This window comes from Chiloscyllium punctatum, chromosome 4 (assembly GCF_047496795.1).
Source record: "Chiloscyllium punctatum isolate Juve2018m chromosome 4, sChiPun1.3, whole genome shotgun sequence".
Classification (NCBI taxonomy): domain Eukaryota; kingdom Metazoa; phylum Chordata; class Chondrichthyes; order Orectolobiformes; family Hemiscylliidae; genus Chiloscyllium; species Chiloscyllium punctatum.
The window spans coordinates 104,385,534-104,412,189 of record NC_092742.1 but is presented as its reverse complement, the minus strand read 5'-3'; the positions used below and the strand labels follow the sequence as shown (position 1 = coordinate 104,412,189).

At 43.1% G+C, this 26,656-nt stretch overlaps 1 protein-coding gene across 3 annotated transcripts in view; it reads left to right on the top strand.

Annotated features, from left to right (window-relative positions):
• stard9 (StAR-related lipid transfer (START) domain containing 9) overlaps window positions 1–26,656 on the top strand; it is a 282,626-nt gene that overhangs the window by 239,772 nt on the left and 16,198 nt on the right. For all 3 annotated transcript variants that reach the window (XM_072569468.1, XM_072569469.1, XM_072569470.1), the window contains 4 exons: window positions 714–934; window positions 3,403–3,934; window positions 13,675–24,834; window positions 26,261–26,464. In XM_072569468.1, the coding sequence (XP_072425569.1) occupies window positions 714–934; window positions 3,403–3,934; window positions 13,675–24,834; window positions 26,261–26,464 (12,117 nt within the window). The remainder of the gene's footprint in view (window positions 1–713; window positions 935–3,402; window positions 3,935–13,674; window positions 24,835–26,260; window positions 26,465–26,656) is intronic.

Below are 26,656 nucleotides of genomic sequence, written 5' to 3'. Positions count from 1 at the left end.
AGAAGTTTAGCGATCGATCGGTGATGAAAGAACCGATTTGGTGAGGTGGTGAGGGGAAAAGAACTTTGTGTTTACAATTCAAGTTTGGCGAGCAGATTAAAACAAGTTCAGACAGCTGCTGTCAAGTTGCTTTATCATGTTTTTTAAAATATTGAATTTATAAATCAACTGGTGATTTTAAGGAATTTGAAAATCTGGTGGTAAGAGGATTTCCTTTTGCATGTAAACTTTCACGAGTTGGTGACCCCAAAGTCTGTGGCTTCCTGACTAGATTTTACTTGCTTTCCCATTTGGCTGCCCTTGAACTGTACCAGCTTGTACAGTGTGAGAATAAAATTAACTTTCACAGCCAGCAATAATTGCCTGTTTATTTTTTTTCCCTTAAGAGGCACCTACTTGATCCTCTACAGTCCATGTAGCAAAGGTGCTTCCAGAAATAAGTTAACTCAAGCAGTCCAGCGTTTTAACCCAGAGACCGTAAAGGTACGGTGTTAGGGTTGTCCAAGTTAGGATTATGTGTGACTGATGCCGCTGTCCTTTTAGTTTGTAGAAGTTATGGAGTTGAGAAGTGCCATCCAGGAATATTATATTTTGAACTTAATCCACCTCTGCAATGTGAACAGTGCTATTGTTTGCTACTGCAGAGAAGAAATGTTCAGTGAACTTTGAGTTCACACATGCATAAAATTTAACTCGCTGTTGTTTATTCTCAGGAGGCAGCTTGTCGAACTTCGGGAGAGATACCAAAACAAACAGCAGGAGCACAAAGAATACAAACACAAACTGAAGGCATTGGAAGCTTTTTACCAAGGGCAGGTACAGCAGCAGGAATGCTACATTGAGGAACTGCGAAAACACATCCAAGCAGCCCAGTCGCAGGCAGAACAAGAGCTCAAACACGATCAGGAGCAGCTCAAACAACAAATTGAGCTAAGTATGTAGTCACAATCTTTTCTTTGAAGATGATTCACTCTCAGTAGCAAAAGAACATTCTGACTGTGTACCAGCCAGTCAATAAGTTTGCATTTTCCTTTGACATGTTATCACCCAAAATAACTCGTTTCTGCAATGTCAGAACAAGTTTTTAATGTAAGTGGCAGCTCTTCCTGGTTTACTTTGTGTAGTTCTTGATGGCTCACAGCTACAAGATGGCGACACAGTGATCTTCTGCTTATACCCCAGACAATACCTATTTGATAAAACTTATTTATTTGGGGAAATGTATTTTTTTCTGCACCTGTAGCAGAGAAAAGATAAATGAAAATAGATGAAAATAATTTAAAGAAACTGAATTGATCATTGTAATAAATTGTTTCTATATTATGTAACTATTTACAATTCTTCGGGGCTATGTCTTGTTTTTGTCATTAGCCATTGCCACCATTATTCCATCACTCTTGGCAGATATACTATTAGATACCTTGCCTTTTGTTCTCTGACCCTCTCCTGTTTTCCCTTAACACTGTGTCACTCCCAAACTGTTAAACTCCATGTTGGGTCCTGAGGGCAATAAGGTAGATGAGGTGCTGTTCCTCCAGCTTGTGTTAAACCTTGCTGGAGCACCCAGCAGGCCTGAGACAGAAATATTGGCATGGGAACGTAGTGATGTGTGCAAGTGGCAAGCTACTGCAAGCTTTGGTTACTTTTACAGATAGAGCGAAGGTGTTCCAGAAAGCACTTGCCCACTGTGCATTTCTTGTCCCCAGTGTATATGTGATCACATTGTGAGCAGTGATTACAGTAGGCAGGACTAACTAAAGTGCAGGCAAAACATTGCTTCATCTGGACAGTGTTGTAGCCTTGAATTATGACGAGGAGGTGGTAAACAGAGAGAGAAACTGGGAGAATGGAATAGAATCCATACAGAAAATAGAGCATGAGATATATAGTCCAGGCATCTGTGGGAGACAGTGGATTTGTAGTGGATATTGATGGCCAGCAGATCCCTAGAAATGGAAACCGAGGTATCAAGGAAGGGAACAAGGAAGTCATTGGTGGACCAGGTGAAGGTGAGGTATAATGAAAACTAGAACCAAAATTCATGTATGTTTCTAATTCCGGATAAGAAAGGAGATAGCACTGATAATGTCGTTGATGAACCAGAGAAACAGTAGTGAGTGGGAGGGCTGGAGTAGTAAGGGATGTTCCACATACTTCACAACGCATCAGCCATAACTGGACCCATGTGGGGACCCATGGCCATCACTTTGACCTGATGAAAGTGAGAGAAGTTACAGGAGAAGTTGTTCAAAGTGACAGCGAGTTGGGCGTGGTGGAGGGCTGACCTGGTGGTGAGGCATAGAGACCGTTCAGGCCACTCTTTGCGCACTCTTTCTCTTTTGCTCGCTCACTCACTCGCTCGCTCACTCTTGGTTAGGTCGTTGGACTCGAAAGGTTAACTCTGTTTTCTCTCTGCAGGTGCTCCAGTTGGGTAGGGCAAATCAGGATAGGACTTACATACTTCGTGGTAAGGTCCTGGGAATGTTGCCAGACAAGGAGACCTTGGAGTTCCTTAAAAGTGGAGTTACAGGTTGATAGGATAGTGAGGAAGGCATTTGGTATGCTTTCCTTTATTGGTCAATGCATTGAATATAGGAGTTGGAAGGTCATGTTTGAGGCTGTACAGGACATTGGTTAGGGCATGTTTGAAATACTGGTTGCAATTCTGGTCTATCTTCTCTCGAAGAGATATTGAACTTGGAAGGGTTCAGAAAAGATTTACAAGGATGTTTGGGAGTTTCAGCGATAGATAGAGGCTGAATAGGCTGGGGCTGTTTTACCTGGAGTGTCAGAGGCTGAGGGTCATGAATAGAATGAATAGTCAAGGTCTTTTCCCCACGGTAAGAGAGCCCAAAACTAGAGGGGCATAGGTTTAAGGTGAGAGGGGAAAGATATGCAAGGGATTTCAGGGGCAACTCTTCCATGCAGAGGGTGGTACGTGTATGGAATGAGCTGCCAGAGGAAGTGGTGGAGGCTGGTACAATGACAACATTTTTAAATGCATCTGTATGTGTATATGAACTGGAAGGGTTTAGAGGGATATGGGTCAAATGCTGGCAAATGGGACTATATCAATTTAGATTTCTGGTTGGCATGGACGAGTTGGACCGAAGGGTCTGTTTCCATGCTGTCCATCTCCGAGTCCATGCTGCCAATCCTACTGAGTTTGTCCAGTATCTGTTCTTGTTTTAGGTTACAGCATCCCCACTTCTGTGTTCATTTTACTGTTGACTCTTGTTCTCCAGTTGTCTGACCTGATGAATAATTCCAGCATTCTCTGTGAATCCCCCCCTGCCCCTTCTCTTAATATATTCCCTCTGAATATTTGTTTCATCTCTCCAATATCTGCACTACCATGTTTTTAGCCATGTTAACAGCTGTCTGTTCCTTTTCTTTTCCCAGACCAGCAATGTCTAGCAAATGAAGAGAGGCGCTTGGAGTCTTTAGCGCAGCACCGCCGTGAGCTGGGGACACAGACAGAGATTGTAACGTTCACTGAGTGTGGGGTACAAATCACCCTTCAAAACAAGGAGATTCCTTCCCTCGAGCAAGATAGGAAGCGGCTGGTGCAGCTGGAACTGCTTCAGAAACACTCACTGAAGAAGGCCGAGCGAAATATCAGCAAGAAAAGAGTCAAATACCAGCTGGAGAGAATTGCCGGGAAGCAAAAACTGTTGGAAGCCAAAACCAACCTGCAACACCTGGAGGCTGCAAGCTTACTCAGCAAGGATCAACTCAAGCAGCCAACCATGGACAAAATGAACACTTTACAAACCAGTCCAAATCCAAAACTGACAAAGTGGAACAAATCATTCCCTCCATACTCATTACCAGCAACAAAACAATCACCATCTGTTCGTTTACTAGCTAGGAGGCACTCCGATTCCAATGACCTGGTATCACGCCTGTACCCACAGTATGTCCCAGTTTACAGGTATGTATTTCTTGTTCAAAAATGAGTTTGTTTACAACTCATCTTGCAACATGTCCGTATTAAAGAGGAGGTGGTGCTGGAATGCTTAAGATGCATAAAGGTGGATAAATGCCCGCACCTGATCAGGTGTACCCAAGAACTCTTTGGGAAGCTAGAGAAGTGATTGCTGGGGCTCTTGCTGAGATACTTGTGTCATCAGTAGCCACAGGTGACGTGCTGGAAGACTGGAGGTTGGCTAACCTGGTGCCACTCTTAAAGAGTTAAGGAAAAGCCAGAGAACTATAGACCGGTGACCCTGACATCAGTGGTGGGCAAGTTGTTGGAAGGAATTCTGAGGGACAAGATTTACATGTATTTGGAAAGGCAAGGACTGATTAGGGAGAGTCAACTTGGCTTTGTGTGAGGGAAATCATGTCTCACAAAGTTGATTGAGCTTTTTGAAGAAGTAACAATGAGGGACCTGATCTATATGGACTTCAGTAAGACTTTTGACAAGATTCCTCATGGTAGACTGATTAACAATGTTAGATCACACAGAATACAGGGAGGACTAGCCATTTGGATACAGAACTGGCTCGAAGGTAGAACACAGAGGGTGATAGTGGAGGGTTGTTTTTTAGACTGGAGGCCTGTGACCAGTGGAGTGCCACAAGGATCGGTGCTGGGTCCACTGCTTTTTGCCATTTATATAAATGATTTGGATGTAAGTGTAGGAGGTATAGTTAGTAAGTTTGCAGATGACACCAAAATTGGAGGTATAGTGGACAGGCAAGAAGGTTGCCTCAGATTACAATGGGATCTTGATTAGATGGGCCATTGGGCTGAGGAGTGGCAGATGGAGTTTAATTTAGATAAATGTAAGGTGCTGCATTTTGGAAAAGCAAATTGGGGTAGGACTCCTATACGTATTGGTAAGGTCCTGGTGTGTGTTATTGAACAAAGTGACCTTGGAATGCGGGGTCATAGCTCCTTGAAAGTGAACTCACAGATAGATAGGATAGTGAAGAAGCTGTTTAGTATGCTTGCCTTTATTGGTCAGTGCATTGAGTATAGGATTTGAGGGGGTCATTTTGTGACTGTACAGGACATTTGTTAAGACACTCTTGGAATATTGTGCACAATTCTGGTCTCTCTACTATAGGAAGGATGTTGTGAAATAGGAGTGTGTTCAGAAAAGGTTTGTAAGGACGTTGCCAGAGTTGTAGAGTTTGAGATATAAGGAGAGGCTGAATAGGCTGGGGCTATCTTCCCTGGAGTGTCTGAGGCTGAGGGGTGACCTTATAGAGGTTTACAAAATTGAGGGCAAATCACAGGGTAAATAGACAAGGTTTTTTCCTCCTGGAGTGGTAGAGTCCAGAACTAGAGGGCATAGGTTTAAGGTGAGAGAGGAAAGATTTAAGAGGGAGCCAAGGGGCAATGTTTTCATGCAGAGGGTGGTGCATGTATGGAATGAGCTGCCAGAGGAAGTGGTGGAGGCTAGTACAATAACAATATTTCAAAGTTATCTGGATGGGTATGTAAATAGGAAGCGTTTAGAGGGCTATGTGCCAAATGGGATAGATTTATCTCTGATATCTGATTGGACTGAAGGGTCTGTTTCTGTGCTGTACATCTCTATGACTCTGACTTGTGAGTTGCCACATACTTAGCGTGGGATAGCAGTTGGAGAGTTCTTTCAAACTTTTAAATAAAATATGCACCTTTGTACTTAGAAGTCAAATTTAATAAGTAAAAAACATTTAATGCCGAATAGGCGAGAATGTGAAAGTGCAGTATCAATTGTAGATTAGTGGTGGCAGGTTTGCCTCTTTAATACAAGGTTCAAGTCCCACGCCAGGGATTGAAGTATATGATCTAAGCTGATGCTATGCTACATTACCGAGGGATGCCAATCATCTGTTGTCTTTTGTCATGTATGAGACATTATATCAAGGCTTGTCTGCTCTACCTAGTGGATGTGAACAAATCCCTGGCAAAACTTTGGAGGAATAGCAGGGAATTCTTCCAGAGGAGTCATACCATTTCTCTTGCTTAGTAATCCTCCCATGTTTAACACACAAACTCACTCAAATCTACTGTTTTAGCACTCCTCGCTCTGCTACTCCAGATTCATTCCTGGCTGTACTACTCCGGATTCATTCCTCGCTCTGCTACTCCAGATTCATTCCTCGTTTTGCTACTCCGGATTCATTCCTCGTTTTGCTACTCCGGATTCGTGCCTCGCTCTGCTATTCCTGACTCCTTCCTTGTTCTGCTATTCCGGATTCATTCTACGCTCTGCTACTCTGGATTCATTCCTGGCTGTTCTATACCGGATTTGTTCCTCGCTCTGCTACTCCGGATTCGTTCCTCGTTCTGCAACTTCGGATTCATTTCTTGTTCTCCTAGTCCGGATTCGTTCCTCACTGTGTAACTCCTGATTCGCTCTTCACTGTTCTACTCCGGATTCACTCCTCGCTCTGCTACTCCGGATTCATTCCTCGCTCTGCTACTCCGGATTCATTCCTGGCTCTGCTACTGCGCATTCATTCCTCGTTCTGCTACAGCGGACTCATTCCTCGTTCTGCTACTCTGGATTCATTCCTTGCTGTTCTACACCGGATTCATTCCGGGCTCTGCTACTCTGGATTCATTCCTGGCTCTGCTACTCTGGATTCATTCCTCGTTTTGCTACTCCGAATTCATTCCTCGCTCTGCTACTCCAGATTCGTGCCTCGCTCTGCTACTCTGGATTCATTCCTGGCTCTGCTACTCTGGATTCATTCCTCGTTTTGCTACTCTGGATTCGTTCCTCGCCCTGCTATTCCAGATTCATTCCTGGCTATGCAACTCTGGATTCATTCCTGGCTCTGCTACTCCGGATTCATTCCTTGTACTGCTACTTCTGATTCATTCCTCATTCCCTCATTCTGCTACTCTGGATTCATTCCTGGCTTTGCTACTCCAGATTCATTCCTCGCTCTGCTACTCCAGATTCATTCCTCGTTCTGCTACTCCGGATTCGTTCCTCACTGTGTAACTCCGGATTCATTCCTCACTCTGCTACTCCGGATTCATTCCTGGCTGTGCTCCTCTGGATTCATTCCTCGCTCTGCTACACTAGATTCATTACTGGCTCTTCTACTCCGGATTCATTCCTCGCTCTGCTACTCTGAATTCATAAAGGTAAAAACGCTTCCTGATGAAGGGCTTTTGCCCGAAACGTCGTTTTTGCTGCTCGTTGGATGCTGCCTGAACTGCTGTGCTCTTCCAGCACCACTAATCCAGTACTCTGAATTCATTCCTGACTGTGCTACTCCGCATTCATTCCTCGTTCTGCTACTCCTGACTCCTTCCTCGTTCTGCTATTCTGGATTCATTCCACGCTGTGCTATTCTGGATTCATTCCTGGCTCTGCTACTCTGGATTCATTCCTTGTTCTGCTACTCTGGATTCATTCCTGGCTGTTCTACTCCGGATTCGTTCCTCGCTCTGCTACTCCGGATTCATTCCTCGCTCTGCTACTCCGGATTCATTCCTTGTTCTGCTAGTCTGGATTTGTTCCTCACTGTTCTACTCCGGATTCATTCCTTGTTCTGCTAGTCCGGATTTGTTCCTCACTCTGTAACTCCTGATTCGTTCTTCACTGTTCTACTCCGGATTCATTCCTCGTTCTGCTACACCTGACTCATTCCTCGTTCTGCTACTCTGGATTCATTCCTTGCTGTTCTACTCCGGATTCATTCCTGGCTTGGCTACTCCGGATTCATTCCTGGCTCTGCTACTCTGGATTCATTCCTTGCTGTTCTACACCGGATTCATTCCTCGCTCTGCTACTCCAGATTCATTCCTCGTTCTGCTACTCCGGATTCGTTCCTTGTTCTGCTAGTCTGGATTTGTTCCTCACTGTTCTACTCCGGATTCATTCCTCGTTCTGCTACACCTGACTCATTCCTCATTCTGCTACTCTGGATTCATTCCTTGCTGTTCTACACCGGATTCATTCCTGGCTCTGCTACTCCCTGATTCGTTCCTGGCTTGGCTACTCCGGATTCATTCCTCGTTCTGCTACTCCCTGATTCGTTCCTTGCTCTTCTACTCTGGATTCGTTCCTCGCTCTGCTGCTCCTGATTCGTTCATCATTCTGCTACTCTGGATTAATTCATCGCTCTGCTACTCCTGATTCGTTCCTCACTGTTCTACTCTGGATTCATTCCTCATTTTGCTACTCCAGATTCGTGCCTCGCTCTGCTACTCCAGATTCATGCCTCGCTCTGCTACTCCTGATTCATTCCTCTTTCTGCAACTCCAGAATCATTCCTCATTCTGCTACTCCTGATTCGCTCCTCATTCTGCAACTCCGGATTCATTCCTCGTTCTGCTACTCCAGAATCATTCCTCATTCTGCTACTCCTGATTCGCTCCTCATTCTGCAACTCCGGATTCATTCCTCGTTCTGCTACTCCGGATTCGTTCCTGGCTTTGCTACTCCGGATTCGTTCCTCACTGTTCTACTCCTGATGCATTCCTGGCTGTGTTACTCCGGATTCATTCCTGGCTGTGTTACTCCGGATTCATTCCTGGCTGTGTTACTCCGGATTCATTCCTGGCTGTGTTACTCCGGATTCATTCCTGGCTGTTCTACTCCGGATTCATTCCTGGCTGTGTTACTCCGGATTCATTCCTGGCTGTGCCACTCCGGATTCATTCCTGGCTGTGCTACTGCTCATCATTCCTCATTCTGCTACACCAGACTCATTCCTCGTTCTGCTGTTCCGGATTCATTCCACGCTCTGCTACTCTGGATTCATTCCTGGCTGTTCTACTCCGGATTCATGCCTCACACTGCTACTCCTGATTCATTCATCGCTCTGCCACTCCGGATTCGTTCCTCACTCTGCTACTTCTGATTCGTTCTTCACTGTTCTACTCCGGATTCATTCCTGGCTGTGTAACTCCTGATTCGTTCCTCACTGTCCTACTCTGCATTCATTCCTCGTTCTTCTACGCCTGACTCATTCCTCGTTCTGCTATTCCGGATTCATTTCTCGTTCTGCTACTCCATTACCTTAGGCACCTCTTCAAAACATCCGAGGTTTGTCCGACACAAGTTCCCATCCAAAGCCATCCTGGCTCTCTCTGATGAACTAAAAAATATCCAGGGGTTCGGTTAACTCATCCTTGATGATAGGCTAATTAGTCTGTAATTTCCTGGTTCTCCGCTTCAAAAGCAGAATGACTAGTGCAATTTTCTAGTCCAGAGGAACAACTCCTATATCTAAGGAACTTTCAAAAATGTTGTAATTTATCTTAAATCTGTATGCTCTAATTCTCAATTAGAGCCAGTAATGAAAATAGCTTTAGCCTCTCTATTTTGTCCAAACTGGTCATGATTTTGAACACTCCTATCAAATTTTGTCTCAACCTTCTTTTTTGTAAGTAGCACAATCTTAACTTTTCCCATCTATCTGGCTAACTGAAGTTCCTCATTCCTGAGAGTGTTTTTGTGAATTCTTTTAACACTCTCTAACGCCTTTATCTCGTAATGTGTGGTGTCCAGAACTGATTGCAGCCAGTATTTTCTAAATTGTTTAATCCATTTTCAGTAGCTCAAGATGTAGTTCTTCTGTAATGCAATGATTGTGTTCTTGTGCAACCCTGCATTATAGAAAAATCACGCATTAGAAAGAGTGCTTGAAGTGTTGGTGGTGTAATTACGTTACAGCTAACACACGTTTTAAAAGTTTGTGCTTGAGAAACAATGTCCCCAATGCATCAATCACATTCCAGCAAATTTGTGTAATGAAATGTTCTTATAGCAGAATAACCTGTATGTCCATCTCCTGGTCAGTGAACTCTAGATTAACATAGCTCATGTCACCTCTTTTAATTTGCAATAGTGTTACAGCAGACCAGCCATTGTTTAAATTGGCTAAAGATTAGTTTATTACAAGTTTAGATATAAAGAGATAATGCTATTAACAAGAAATTGTAGATCATGATTCAAAAAATACCAACCAAGATTACTTCTGGGAAAATGTGCAAAAAAGCATCTTTACTAGTTCTGTGGTTTCTGCATTTCCCATCGCTTGACTTTGGATTTTTTGTATGTTTGTTCTCTTTGTCTTCCCTTGGTCAAAACTCTCTTTCTGAGGATGATCCTCATAGCTGCTGCCTCAGAGTTCTGGGCTCTGGCCATTCGTAGCCTCAGTTTCTTTATGCAGAAGGATTTCGCAAAGCAACAAAGTTAATTATGTTGAGTCACTTTGAAATTCTTCCTCCCAACTGATGTTCCTTGCTGAAGCTTGAATTTTTAACACTTTCATTGTTTGCAAACTCTTGGTATTTCAAGAACCTCGAACTTCTTTTGTCCATAATCCACACAAAGCTTGTTGCTGTAAAGGTAGGTGATTTGGAGGAGCTGTCTTTTAGTTACTTACCCAGTTGCAGCCAGATTAACTGTTATTCAAACAGAAGTGGTAACCTTAACAATTTTCTTTCTAAAAATTATCAGACAATAACTGCATGATAACTGGGTCACAAGTTATTAAATTAATCTGTTACTAGATTAAAAGAAACTTATTTAATGTCATGATTTGGAGCTGCCGGTGTTGGACTGGGGGTGTACAAAGTTAAAAATCACACAACACCAGGTTATAGTCCAACAGGTTTAATTGGATACAAGTCTAAGGCACAGAATTTATAGCAAAAGTTTACAGTGTGATGTAACTGAAATTATATATTGAAAAATACCTTGATTGTCTGTTGAGTCTGTCATCTGTTCGAATACCGTGATAGTTTCACTTCTTTCATGTGTAAATCTCAAAACCTTTTTTAAAAAGTTGCATTCTCAGGTTAGCTGTAACAATTGGTGTTAGCTAGACAATATGTTGAAGGTGTTATCCCCCTGTGTTCTCTGTCTATGCCTTAATGTTTAGATTGATTCTAATCTAAAAAGTGAGATAACAGAGTTTTACATAAATCCATGCAGTTTTTGAGCAAAGCACAATGTAACCCTGCAAGTACAACTTCACCCTACAAAGTATATGTGTGCATGTGGGTCTTTGTCTTTGTCTGTGTGTCCATCTGGGTTGGGGGATGTGGGTGTATGCTTGTGTGTGTGTGTGTGTAGTGAGTGTAGAGTGTCTTAAGTCTGTGAGGGGCTGCATGTGTGAGTGTGGGAGTGCGTGTGTGTGTGTCTGAGGTAGGGGGTTGTGAATGTCTGTGAGAAGGAGTATATATGTGTGTACATGAGTGTAGAGTGGTCTAAGTCTCTGAGAGGATGTTTGTGTGAGTGTGAGAGGGTGTCTGTGTATATGTGTGTGTATATAGGAGTATGTGTGTGTGTGTGTGTGTGTGTATAGTGTAATGTGACATGAACCCAAGGTCCCAGTTGAGGCCCTCCCTAATGGTACCGAACTTAGCTATCAACCTCTGCTCGGCCACTTTCCTCTGTTGCCTGTCCCGAAGTCCACCTTGGAGGATGGTCACCCGAAGGTCCGAGGTCGAATGTCCTGGACCACTGAAGTGTTCCCCAACTGGAAGGGAACAGTCCTGTCTGTTGATTGTTGTGTGGTGCCCCTTCATCCGTTGTTGTAGCCTTTGCTCGGTTTCCCCAAAGTACCATGCCTCCGAGCATCCTTGCCTACAACGTATAAGATAGACAACGTTGGCTGAGTCACATGAGTACCTGCCACGTACAAGGTGGGAGGTGTCCCTATATGTAATGGTGGTATCCATGTCTTGCAGCACCTACCATGACAGGGTTGTATGGAGTTATCCTGAGAGCTGGGCAGCTTGCTACGAACAATGATCTGTTTGAGGTTTGGTGGTTGTTTAAAAGCGAGCAGTGGAGGTGTGGGGAAGGTTTTGGCGAGGTGCTTATCCTCATTGATAAGGTGTTCCAGGTCACGAAGAACATGGTGTAGTTTTTCAGCTCCTTGGAAGTACTGAACAACGAAGGGTACCCTGTCAGTTGCAGCCCATGTCAGTCTCCTGAGGAGGTCATTACGGCTCCTTGCTGTGGCACGTCGGAACTGGCGGTCGATGACTTGGGCATCATACCCTGTTCTTGTGAGGGCATCCCTGAGTACTTCCAGGTGCAAGTGTAGCATTGTGAGGTTGTCTGTGGGTTTGCAGTAGAGTGAGGTGCAGAGGTGTCCATCCTTGATGGAGATGCATGTGTCCAAGAATGAGACAGATAGTAGAGAGTAGTCCATGGTGAGTTTGATGGTGGGATGAAACTTGTTGATGTCACTGTGTAGTTTTATCAGTGACTCCTCGCCATGGGTCCAGAGGAAGGAAATGTCATCAATGTCCCTGGTGTATAATGTTGGTTGGAGATCCTGCATAGGGAAGTCTTGTTCGAACCTGTGCATGAAAATGTTGGCATATTGGGGTGCAAATTTGGTCCCCATGGCTGTTCCATGTGTCTGGATGAAGAACTGGTTGTCAAAGGTGAAAATGTTGTGATCGAGGATAAAGCAGATGAGTTGTAGGATAGTGCTTGGAGATTGGCAGTTGTTGGTGTTGAATACTGAGCCTGTTGCCACGATTGTGAGGGATGCTGGTGTAGAGTGCTGAAACATCCATTGTGACGAGGGATGTTCCCGGTTCGACTGGTCCGTGGGTGCTGAGCTTCTGTAAGAAATCCGTAGTGTTGCGACAGAGGCTGGGGATCCCCTGCATAATAGGTTTCAAGATGCCTTCAACATAGCCGGAGAGATTCTCACACAGGGTCCCATTGCCCATAACTCTGTTATCTCACTTTTTAGATTAGAATCAATTTAAACATCATGGCATAGACAGAGAATACAGGGGGCTAACACCTTCAACATATTGTCTCGCTAATGCCCATTGTTGCAGCTAACCTGAGAATGCAACTTTTTAAAAAAGGTTTTGTGATTTACATGTGAAAGAAGTGAAACTATCATGGTATTCGAACAGGTGAAAGACTCAATAGACAATCAAGGTATTTTTCAATGTATAATTTCAGTTATATCACACAGTAAATTTTTGCTATAAATTCTGTGCCTTAGAATTGTGTCCTGCACTATCACCTGATGAAGGAGTGGTGCTCCGAAGGCTAGTGTGCTTCCAAATAAACCTGTTGGACTATAACCTGGTGTTGTGTGATTTTTTTTAAACTATTTAATGTCAGGCAGTCTTGTATTTCATATCATTTTCACAATCTTGAGACATCCCTAAGAACATGACATCTAGTGAAGTGCTTCTGAATTGTGTCTCTGTTGTAGTGTAGGAAGGAAGACGGCAACCAATTTGCATAAAGCAATTTCCCATGAATATCAAAGAGTTCAATACCAGATTATTCCTTTTAGATTGTTGGCTGAGGGATAAATACCGTAAATATTAAAAACTCTCGTGCTCCTGAAAGTATGCTGGAAGATCCTTTATGTTCACTCGAAGGACAGTTGAGAACTTTGGTTGAAAGTTTCATTTAAAACCACATCTAAGTGCAGCATTCCTTTAATACTGCCCTTGAAATGTCCACTCTGGTCTGAGGAGTGAGACTTGAACCCACAAGTTTCTGACTCAAAAGAACACACTGAACCACTACTAACACCACCAGCAATGTGGGATGCAGTTTTGAGATAACCAGATCTCGGAACATGTATTAAAAACTGTGAATAAACTGAGTCACAAAAGTAATTAGAAATGACATAGAAATCAACTGTAATTTTTGAATCAGACTTTCCAATGATGTAATTACATTTAAGGTTTCTAATGTTGTTCTTTCACAGTGATTTCCTGAAGAGAAAGAATTTGGCTACGTCACCTCAAACAAAGAAGTGGCACAGTTCGACACAGGAGTCTCACTCAGTGGGTTCATCTCCAAAACAGGGTTTGTCCAATTCAAGGCAGCAAGCTTTTAAACGAGGGAGTGAGACTGTTTCACCTGCCTGGGGTCAAAATCACAAGAAACAAAAGGCAGTTGGGTATGAGAACGTCTCCAAGCCTGAAGCCATAACAGAACCAAATGAAAGCAGAAACTTCACTGATAAAGAGCACACACAAAAGGATAACATGAATGACCTACACCCAGAAGTCCAACAAGTCAGCAGTAAAGTTCCTGAAAATAAACATTCATCAGGCTGCATGCTGTCTGAGACAAGGATACTTGTACCAGATTTGGTGGATGTTGAAACTAACAGAGACAAGCTACTTAAAGTAACTAATGAAGACATGAGGCAGGACTTCTCATGGAAGCGTATGTTCATGGATGTTGGCGATACGTCCAGAGTTTGTAAAAAGCCACCATGTGGACGATTGAGCAGAGCTAAAAGAGTCTGCAAGGAGTGTGCCATGAGGACGTCTTCCCTGAGCCAGTGTCAGCATCCCATCAAGGGAGCTTCTTCACTGGTCAATCTTTGGGAACAAGTGCCTCATCCTGACCAGACAAGCAAGTGGCACAGTGACAAAATATTGAATGCTGGCATTACCACGGCTGCTCGTGATTCACTAAGGGACTGGTCAGGCACAGAGGAAACGTCAGATGGTGAAAGTGTGTACTCTGTAGATTCTCTGTCTTCTGCTTATGCAACCGCATTAAAAGAGCAGTTACTGGATGAAGAGTTGGAGGCTCACCAAGGTGAATGGCATGACGATTGTAGTGGAAGTGATGACAGTCAGATGTCCCAAGATTCGTTGGTGGACACGGACACAAAACTAGCTGCTGGCATGATGAATGTTAGTGTGTTGTACAATAAAGTAACAGGTTTCAACCTTGCAAACAGAGGGAGAAGTATTTCTCTGAACAGCTTAGCGGATGTGAAAGGGCAAAGTGACATTTTCGGAATGGATTCAGCTGAATCAACTGCATCAGATGAAATGCCAGCTGAAATGTATTGGAATCTACCTTGGACTGAAGGTGATGAAACTAAAGCCCACCAGGCTTCAGAAGCACAACTTGATAAAAACCAGGGAATGGGAGCTGTGAGATTAAAAAGGCTGAATTTTTATTTGAGCAGTAACACAGAACTAAAAACTACAGGCACGGATAAAAATACGCGACTGGAAAATCTGGAGCCTAATAGAAATGATATGGACTCTGTGATCGTGACAGATGGTTGGTCGTCTTGTGAATCCAGTCGCAGGAGTAATTTAAAGGCAGATTCAGCTTGTGACACTTGTGTTTCGGGAATTTCACAAGAGCAGGATGAAAGAATTTGGATTCGCCCGGTGCTTAACTTTGGTCCACCACATGACTGCCAACAGTATGATGGAACCTGTAATTTTCCATTTGTTAATCTCAGAGAGGACAATGCACCATGTACTGAAGACAAAGACAACTCACTAGATCAAGAAAAGGCGCATCTCATCAGTACATTTAGAACTGATAGAGTAACGACATCAGATCCAAGTTGTACTGAACATCCTAAGGTTAATGTTACTGAAATGGTTGGAAATCCGAAAATAGAAACTCTGCATGCGTTGGCAAGGAAGACACAAGATAGTAATGTGCCGGATCAAGTCTTTACTACACAGCAGTATCCATTATTAATACAATCTAAAGAACTTGGAGAGTCTTTTGTGACTGACTCTTGTTTGAAACTTAGATCAGCTGGTACAGATGTGGTTGCTTCCAGGCAGAATGTTAGCTCAGAAATGGAGGTAGCAAACAGAGAACAACAAATCACAGAAACAGAAGCAATGCGCACACAGTCTCAGGGCAATCTGTTCGATGACGAAACTTGCCACAGAAGATGTGATATGAGGGGCAGTGCTTCAAAAGTGAACACAACCAATTTCTCATCCGGCTTTGAGAGTTTAGTCATTTCTGGGACTGAACAATCCACACTACAATCAGAATCCCAAACCTTATCCGATTTTTCTTGCCCTCCAACTATTTCTAACTCCAGTGGTCCTTATGGACTGGTGTGTGGGCCATTGGAACAGGTTCTGGACCCCAGTGTGGAATTTGGATACATACAAAAAAATGGCCAAGTAGATACTAGCTTGCTCACTGATAGCATAATTCTGGGAAACTCTTTAATGCAGAATGAGACCAAACCTTCTTTGGAATTTAGTGCAATACAACATAAAGATTCAGACAGTGTTCTCTCAGCTTTAATGAAAGATGGACATAGTCAAACGGAACAATCAAATTTAAACCTTGAAAGAGTCAGGCAAACTGCAAAATCCTTTATAATGCAGGGAAGTCTAGATACAAAATGTACTGTGACCAAAGGAAAAGACAGTTGTGATCTATTGGCCAGTTCAGTAAGAAATATTGCTGTCCAGAAGCCAAAGAACCATAGAGATCTGTTGAGGAATGATGGAGGATATACTTCAACAGAAGCTCTGTTACAGGCTGCAGCCAACCCAGAGGATTCTGAAGGCAAGATCAATGAACTCAGGACAACTGATGATGAACCTTTCATTTCACTGCAACAAAGTGTTGTGAGTAATGTTGTGTCAAACAAAAAGGAAGAATTTTTATTAAGAAACAAAGGTCATGACAAAGAGGCGACTAAGATTTCATGCAATCCTGATGTTGAAGACTGCTTGCACTATCCAGGCAACCCATGTAATGGTGACTCACAGGATCAGCAGTGTGCGAATATACTTTCAGAAGAAACCACTGAATTAACTTCACCTACATGTGGGCAAAGTGTTCCCAATTTTAATACAGAAGAACCGCAAACAAATGTTGGGAGCAGGCTTTGTGACAGATTTAATCTAGATTGCAATATTCTGACAAAGTTGAATAGTGCCTATTGTACACTTCCAAAGAAACACAACATTCCTGCTGAGTCTCTTTCAAGGGATCACCTGCATCAGCCTTTTATCCAAGAACCTGAAAATATTAACATGCTAATTAAAGAAGAATCAGAAACGTCACATGGTCCCAACACGGAGAGAGTCTCTATAAAAGAAAGCATGACGTACCAACTGGAATCGACCAATACTCAGCGAAATAGGAGCCGATCGAAAGCTGAAGTTAACCAATCTGTGCATGACCATCAAAAAACAGATGTCAACCAGAATGATGTGGCCACTGACTTACAAACAGTCCAATTTATTAAAGAAAGCAACGTAAGAGAAAAAAGATTTAGAAGTGATTATGTTTCTGCCACAAATTTCTTAGATTATGAAGAAATTGGAATTGACAACGTCAGTGAAGCAAAACTGAACAAAGATAACATGGTGAATGGTGCAGTTCAAAGCAATCTATGTTATTTTGGTGTCAGCCCTCCATCAGATTTGATTGAAGACTCAGTAATGATGACAGATGCTGGATTTCTGGGCGAACCTAGAGATTGTGAAGTCCCTGTTGAAAAGCAGGTTTATTCTGTCGGAACTTCCATAGATGTTCAGACAACTGCCTGTGAAGGAGGAGAAGTGCTCTTTGGGGATGCTGATGATGGTCAGACCAGAGTTATTTGTACAGAGCCCATTCAGAGGGGTGGAGTGGCATCTGACTGTCGAGAACAAGACAACTCCAAGGGTAACAGTCCAGTGAATGGTGCAGCAGAGAAATTTGGCAGCAATCCTGGAACAACTGACCATTATTTTCAAAAGACGTCTCTGATAACGAGAAGGTCCAATGTGGCAAAAATAAACGGTAGTGCCAGAACGACCAGTGTCGACTTAGTAAATGACTCCAAAGCCTGTGAACTTTTCACATTACATAAAAACAGAGGTGAATGTACAGCTAAAATTGGAAAAGAAGGTAATAAAGTATTGTTCTTTTGTAGTGAGGATCTTGAACAATTGAATGAGAATGACAGTGATGAAGTAAGAGCATCGCAAAAGGCAACAGAAATAAAAGAAGACAGGCCATCTGGGCGCTTCAACTCTTTAAAATATAGCTCAGAACAAACCTGTGTGACCCAATGTGTTACAGAAAATGAAGATGTATTAGGTCAAACATCAAAGGAGAGATCTCAGTTGTGTGATTGGTCTTACAGAGTTACAGAAGCTTGTAACTCAATGGCCAGATCAAGTCTAGCGTTTCATAGTGAGATCAATGCTTCTTATGATGCTGGTCATACAAGAAAAGCAGTAGGACCATCTCAGCAAGAGAATGCTGTGGCAGCTCAGAATATTGGGATAGAAAGCAAGAGCTATCTGGAAACAGAGTACAATATTAAAACATCCTCAAACGAAATAGAATCAAAGTATGATTGTGAACTTCAATTGAAAACTGATCTACTAATGTATCCAGCTAAGGGGAATGAAATGTTGACTGATAATGTTCAAGATGTGAGCAGAATAATTCTTGAATCTAATGAAGAAGGAGATGCCATGGACTTGATTCAAGAGAAGGATGTAGTTGTTGAATTTGAAGACAGGGCTAATGGTGGGAATGCAGCGGACATAAGTTATGGAGCAGTTACTTTGGATAATCAGTTGCCCTTCACAGTGGTTGACTGCACTCTAGGTAAATGTGAGAACAATGAACCCTCCAGTATGCCTAAACCTGAAACTGCAGAGAGAATGCCTAAAAACAGTGAACCTGTCAAAAGTTTAACGGAAAGTAAAATCTCTATGGAAACCAAAAATATAGCTGAACAAAATGGAAGCGCTTTGTTTATTCACAATGACAATCAAGAAACCAAACTATCTGCCTGCCAGCTTGTGGACAGATCAATACCATACCTGCGAACTGATAACAGTTCCCAGCAAAACTGTCTGCACCCATTGTCACCTCCAACATTTGCTAATAATGATGACCCGATGGGCACAAATTCAAAAGAATCTGCAACCAGAAATGAGCAGCACATTATGTGTGAAGAAAATGTGTTAAGCTTCAGCAGAAACAAAACTGAACATCTAGTCTCCACCAAAACGTCTCTTGTAACTAATAGAACTTGCTCTTCCAATGATCAAAGCTTTCGATTTGCAACATGTATGGCACATGGAACTGAAATTAGACAAACCCTCCCAGACAGATATTCCCAGGATATACCACAGGACGTTGTCATTACTTCGGCAACAGGGGAAGTTGATTGTGAGATAAAGGAACAGGACTCTGCAGATATTTTCAGAAGTATAAAGTCAGCAGCAAGTTGCATGAATAGCTTTAACGAAGAAGAACAAAGTCTCTCTCAAGAGAAAGCGCTGCCTGTAATTGAAAACTCAGACTGTAAGACACTTCAAGAGATTGATTTGTTTGCAATGGTCTCTGAAGGGAGTGAAGTCTGTTCGGCAGCTTCACTGTGGGATATTGATGGACATTCATTCACCAATCAGCAATTGCAGACAACTCCAGAATGTGTGCAAGCAGAATTAGGGAATCATGCACCTGTGGATTTCAAAGCATTGCCAGTGCCACCAGAGAACAACTTTGTGGTTGATTCTGTCGAACTTAGTTTGACTTCGAGTAAGGCTGGTTCTACAGCTGATGAGAATTTACATTTGAGGAGACTGGACTGTGAATTGTTTTGTAAACATATTACACAGCAGCAGTTAGCTAAAAGTATAGCCATGACTGACAGAGCCACCTGTTCGAAGGCCACTCCTTTACGGCAGAACAGTGGACAAGGTAAATTATATGAAGAGCCGATCTCCACTCCAAAGCCAATAGAAACCATCCCAGAGACAGACACCCCACAACCAAGGGGGATCTCACTTGTACAGCAAGATATAAGCGAGGTTGTGGAGTCCACTCAGTCCTGTTTCATCAGTAAAGACAATCTTAAGGAAATCAGTGGAGAAAACACTGGTGCAAGTGAATGTCAAACTGACAGCACTTTCTCCAGGAAGGATGAATGTTCAGGAGCAGGGACCATATTGCCAAGTCAGGGTATAGTGTTAAAGGAGGTGATAGGTAAACATGTAATGTGGTACCAACTTGATACCCCAGCTATTTCTAATGTGAGTGATTTCCAGATTGATGAGCAAGCAGACCATTCAGACCAGGCCAGGTTTGTACTGCACCATTTGGTGAAGGTTGGTGCTGAGGCTGTCACCCATCGGAAGCAGGAAACTTGTGAGAGTGTCGTTTATTCTGGTCTAATTGTGCCAAGCTCAGGCATTGTAGATGCCAAGGACTCCTTTCAAAAGCAGGATGCTTTTAAAGTCCATCAATTTTTACACAATCCCAACACACGCAGTCCAGCTTTGTCAGGCTTACATGTCGAAAACCAAAGTGAAGCTGTTAAAATTTCTCGGCTCGAGTCACGTGAAAGTCAGGTTGGATGTGGGAAACTGGAAGTATCGCTGAAAGGTTCACTTGAGAATCAGCATGGGGAAGCAAATGCAAGGGGGTGCACATCATTCATATCTCCCTTGGTGAAACCAGAAGAAAAGGAGGTCTCAAATGAACAGAGGTTGTGTCTTCACAAGCAAAAACCAATTGAAATTCAGACACAAGCCAGTGATGGAAATCCCATCATGCCTCCAACAACTGGGCTAAATTCCCTGGAAAGTGCATTGGATTCTTCTGAGCTGTTAACGAAGCCCCCTGCATCAGAAATGGACCAAAACTATTCTCATTCAAAAGGGCTTCAGCATTCTATCCAAGAGCAATCTTTGAGCACTCCCAGCTTGACAGATCCTTCTCTCTTAGCAACAGGAATTAAGTGCCAGGATGCCAATTTCTCAAATACTGACCAGTTACACACATTCACACCACTGAGCTTCACTGAATCATTTAGGCACCAGAAACCTATCACCTTGGATTGCAGAAGGCAAGGGGAGGATTCTTCAGTGAGCTTGACTGATGGAGATCTTACTTCAGAGCTAACTGAGGATTCATTAAATTTGCTTGTAGCAATATCAGAACAACCTTCAAAGCTGGTAGAAAAATCTGCTGCATCTTATGGTAAGACAGCTGAAACAGCTGGGTGTCCTCAGAACGGCAATGATAAAAATATACCTGACTCAGCCAATAAGAAGTCAGTGCAGAAGGAGGTAAATGGAAGTGAAAGGTATGAAGAAGCACAGTTACAGCTGCAAGGTGTACAGAGTGCTTCTAAGCAAGAACAGCTTTGCAGTGGAGGTGCCAATAAAAATCATGAAGTCTCCGCCCATGTAAAAGACGAGAAAAAGTCCCACTCTCCCACCAAAGTTGACTTCATACCTCAACACGCACCAGAGTGCAGTAACAAGCCCAGTGTTCAAACCAGGACTCAGAAAGTGGTTGAGCCTGCTACATCAGAATGTAAATCAGAAATGCACCACAGTCACAGCCACACAAACTTCTGCACATCTGTCTATCAGAAAAAGCAATTAACAGAATTACAGCAGACTCCGAATCAGTTCACCCCTGAACATAAACTTAGTTTTGAGGCCAAACTGCAAACAAAGGATCTGAATGGTGCTGGTGTAACTCCTGATGTTACTGAAACATACAACAAACATTTCTTTCAAGAAAGTGTTGATCTGTCAGTTATCCAAATAGAACAGAGTGAGGGTTCAGTCCGATGTAAACAAATTGGAAAATTAGGACCTCAGTCGCGTACAAGCAACAAATGTACAGAAATGAATCAAATATGTCACGCCACAGATCTCTTAACACTTTCAGACTCTCCTCGCAGTAATTGTTCTGTACATTCTTCAGTAACTGAGGTCAGTGATGGTTCAGGTGAGAGGTTCAATACAACTACGACGAATGTTCTAAAGAAGAAATCACAAAGGATGAGATCTAAGCCAATTATAGATGTAACAAAGGACTCTTCGAGTTCAGATGAAGAAGTTGACATTGAATTCCTTTCACTTAAAGAGCTTCGAAGCAGACGGTGTCAGAGGGATAATAGCAAGTCACAATCATGTATTTGTAAAGGCAAAGGCTCAGTAAATACAATTGGTGCTAAACTTGAAGAGATGAGGTCCCCACTATTGAAACAGAAACAAGCTGCACCAGTTGTCCACATCTCCTCATCCAACATGGATCCACCAGTGCAGGATTCCAGTGGGTACAGCCCCACTGCAGCCCTGATCACAAACTCTTTTGATGCTTTCAATTCAAGTGATGCTGCAGTATCAACATACAGAGAACAGGTTGTGGAAGCAGGCACAGGAAAGGATATGCATGAGAATCTTTGTCAAAAACTAAATCTTCGGTCTGACCTTGTAGGAGAGAGAGTTTCATTAAATCCAGATTCCAACATGTCTGCAATAGTCCATTCCGAGGTAGTTTCCCCTTGTAAACAAGGAATCAAACAGCAAAGCAATAAGCATCAGATCTCAGCAACATCTTATGAGTCTCATCCGGGAATGTTTACAGAAGGAAAGCTCAAAGAGCAGCACCTTCCTGAAGAAATGAGCTTCTGTAAAGGGAAAGATCTGATGCATTTTGCTTCCAGTGATATTAATCCATATGTCCACCAGTGGCAATGTAATGAACTGCACAGAGCCAACTGGAAGCAGTGTGTCTTTGGAAGCACAAGCAATGTGCGCAATGTCCAATCACAACTCAGTAGTCCTGATAGGGTTATGAGATGTTCCAGTGTTGACAATGGATTGAATGTTCAAAATTCTCCCTTTAGTTCACATTTAAGTTGTTATGTCAATGAAAGAGCAATATCTGACACGCTAAGTAATGTAAGTGACTTCCAAGATGAGACTTCGGAAGCTGCATCCTCTGACCCCAGTGACCTTGAGACCTTTCAAAGGTTGTCTGATCAATCAATACCTGCTTCATTCTTCTGCTCATCACAGTTTCCATGCCCTAACCGTGAAATTGAAGATGCCAGATCACAAGTTGATGAAATTGTACTCCTCTATCCAACAGAGTCTTCTGTAAAGTCAGCCTCCGATGGGTCTTTGGAATTCACCTGCAACCAAGCAACACAAACACCAGGTGGAGTGACCCAGCAAAGGTCAATACAACAGAGAAAGTGCACCCAAACTCTGACACAGACACCCAAACCACAAAATCCCTGGTCAAACCTTGAGAACTTGTCTGCCCATCTTTCACAGTTTCTCCATAGCACCACAGAGCTGCTGGGTAACATTCGTCCAAACACAAACTACCTGAATGAAATTATTTCACCATCCAATCAAATGCCTGGTGCATCAGGAACAGCCAAAACTGCAGACTGCTGTACTCAGACAGCCATGGATGTAGCCATTCAGACAGAAACCTTATCTCTCAGTCCAGAGGAAGATGGCCTGGAAAATGCAAGAAAGGAAGTGCTGAGCTCTCCAGAGGTTAATGTTATTGTGAGAGTGATTGGTTCAGATGTTAACATGTCTCAGGAACACGCTAATGTGACATTAACTCTGCAGGAGCAACAGCAGAGCAGTGGTGTGTCAGATCTCAATACTCGACATCGCCAGTCACAATGTTCTTCTCTTTCCACAGAAGGTGGAAAGTCATCTGTCAGGACCTCAACCCCTGTCTCACTCGACACCCAGAAGTTAGTATCAAACTCTTCACAAGTTTGTTCAATCAGTCCAGGTGATTCACCAGTTGCAACAGCATCACAGGAGTCAGTGCTCAGTGATTTCACGCAATGTATAAAAAGCGTCAGCTCTTTGGAAAGTACATCAGAATTTCCAAAGTTGGAAACTTATAGTCCCAGTGTCTTGGAGGATAGACAAAAGAAGAGTTTTTCACAAGGTTTCCAAGCTAGACAAGAAGCTGCTTTTGCTGATATAAAGCCAGCTGATCTAGTGGACCGAGCCTCATCCCCTATTCAGACACTTGAAGCTGGGTCTGCAAGCTGGAGGTCCTGCAGCAAGTCATTTCAGTGCCCCGAAGGTGGACTGTGGCATTCTGACTATTGGAAAAGAAAGCCTAGGTCTGCTTCTTGGTATGGTTTAAATGAAAAACAGCAACACGAAATTAACTTCAGACAAATGGAATCAGAAAGTGAACAGAGGGTAGAAACAAACAGTGTGTCTTTGGTTCTATTTCATGAGCAAAATAAATTCGCCTCCAATGATTTGTCAAGCTCTACTCAGTGGGAGAGTACAGCTGATTCCAATGATGGAGTTCAGTCCAGTTCACTCAGTTCATCTCCGAGCTCGGAATCAGCAAGGGCTTGCAATGCAGGTCCCAGTCGGCAGTGGGAAAAAAACGCAATGACAGTAGGTCACAGTGAACAAGTGCCACTTTGTAACTCAGCACAGTCAAAGGAAAGCGAGTCACAACTGGTTCTTCATAGTGTTCAGATGCTGTCTACCTCAAACACTGAAGTAAGGAAACTGGAAAATTCTTCTGCTTTTTCACCAGCATACCATAATCCTGCACTGAGTTCTTGTACTCCCACTCTTAGTAAAAGTGATGATACCACAATACTGTCGAGAAGGATATTTCATAGATCTTCCAGTATGCCTTCTGTGCAGCAAATACCTTTTTCTGAAAATGGTATAGATTTGCAGGAGCGAGAGAGCAGAACATTACAGGATCAAAGTCCAAGCCAAAATGATTCCATAAATGATTGTAATTCTGTGTCTGGGACATCCATTATGAGTGAAAAGACAATTGAATTTACCACTGAAGATGCCCAGTCCTTAGTTTCAAGTGAATGCAACACAGAAATGCTTCTGAATGAGAATCTCTCCACGTCTGACTGCAATGGGCTACCAGTGTCCAGTTCTAGGACAGCTGGCTGCAGAGGCCCAGAAGACCTACCCTTGCATAACAAGTTCTGCAACTGGTCTGGAGTTCATTATAGACCTCTGTCAACAAGCAGTGGTATCAGCGAGGTCACTCGTTCTCGCAGACAGACCAAGCAAAAGCAAACCAAAGGCAGGATGACCGAAGTGGCAGACTTCCAATCTGAGCTTCAGGATGTACGGCAGAAGGAGATTGAAAGCTTGCGCCAGGAGCGTGCTGAGATCATGTCAGGAATGTACCTGGATTTCAACCAGCACCAACTGACCGTGGAGCTCACTGAAGCCAAGCTGAACTATGGTCTGGGGGAAACGGATGCTTTGTTAAGAGTACTTCAGTGTGGATCAGCAGATGACATAAATGTTTCTATAAGGCAGAAGCTGTATGACAGGTATGTGTCAGGAATGATCATGTATTTACATTCACTGCCTAGCTACACATTCTGTAACTGATACAACCATGATGTGATGTGAATACAATGTCACCCAGAACCAACTGGTCAAAAGTGATCTCCTGCCATAGATTACTGGTGATTGTTGCCATAGAGACTGTCATTTCTGATTTTTAACTTTTACATCTTTTGTCATTTACTCATTTATTCCATTGCAGCTCCTAATAACCTTCCCCTTCGCATTTCCTTTTCACCCCTCCTTATTTCCCTGACCCTGATGAATTGCTGGAAGTCATGAAGCTACACAGTTTGCAGTTTACAATCCTTGTACATTTTCTCCCCCTATTGGCACCACTATTGGTGAATGAGCACACAGGGAGTCTGACCTGCTCATCCAGGCCTGGTCACCGACATACCACATTAACACAAGGATTCTTTGCTCTTTCAGTGAGTACCTGAACAGTGTCTTAAAGAGCCAGGTTAGATTAGCAGTCCAAAATCCTCTAAGCTGTAGGGACAGCACCTCATCTACTGCTTAGGGATTTTACAGTATTCTGGTCTCAACATGGAGTTCAACAGCTTCAGACTCTACACTCCATTTTGATATTTTCCCCTTCTCACCCACTCCCCTTAATCTATATCTTGCTTTTCATAGTTTTGCACATCCTTATTCTGTCATGTCTGCCTGCTCTGGATTTGTGTCTTATCTTCTCCACAACCATTACAGCCACCTTTGTGTCTTGTTCCATGACATCTTTGATATCTAATCTGCCCTAAACTTCCCCTGACCTTCCCTTCTCTTCCACTTGCTCCTCCTCTTTCCTACAAAAACTTCATTCCTTCATCAACTCTCTTCACTTCTGAAGAAGTTTAGATTAGATTAGATTAGATTACTTACAGTGTGGAAACAGGCCCTTCGGCCCAACAAGTCCACACCGACCCGCCGAAGCGTAACCCACCCAGACCCATTCCCCTACATCTACCCCTTACCTAACACTACGGGCAATTTAGCATGGTCAATTCACCTGACCTGCACATCTTTGGACTGTGGGAGGAAACCAGAGCACCCGGAGGAAACCCACGCAGACACGGAGAATGTGCAAACTCCACACAGTCAGTCGCCTGAGGCGGGAATTGAACCCGGGTCTCTGGCGCTGTGAGGCAGCAGTGTTAACCACTGTACCACCGTGCCGCCCTCAACGCTAACTCTGTTTCTCCCTCTATTTCTGCTGCTTGGCCTCCTGAATTTCTCCAGCAATTTCATTTTGTATTTCAAGATACCATTGACAGTACCCCCACACACGCACACAGTCTTACACAGTGACCTGCCTACCCTTTAACTCTGAAGTTTATAGTTACCCTTTAAAGTGTACCAACAATATAAAAATGCTAATATTCTCTACCTTTTCCTACACATTAAAAACAGGCACATGAAAACCATAAAGGCTTTGAGAAAGGAGAGAAATGAAAGACTACAGAAATTCAGAAGGACCCGTAGCCTGAGCCCTCAGAAATATTTAACCTCACGACGCCAAAAGTGTCCAACCACCTCCCACGCAGATCAAGACCACCCGAGCGCACACAGGGATTACCTGCAGCGAAAACGCCAAGAACTTGTGGAAAGCACACAGTGAGTCACTGGCTACGTAAGGGAAGTTTCATTGAGAAATGGTTAGACCAGTGCAGCTGGAGCACTGCTGTGGAGAAAAGTATTCTGTTTCTGAAACCTAACTTTTATGTGTGAGAAGTTCTGAAGCCCAGAGGTTACTAAAGGGCAGTTTAACATAGCAGTTCGTCAAGCTTTATAAATAATCACATAGTG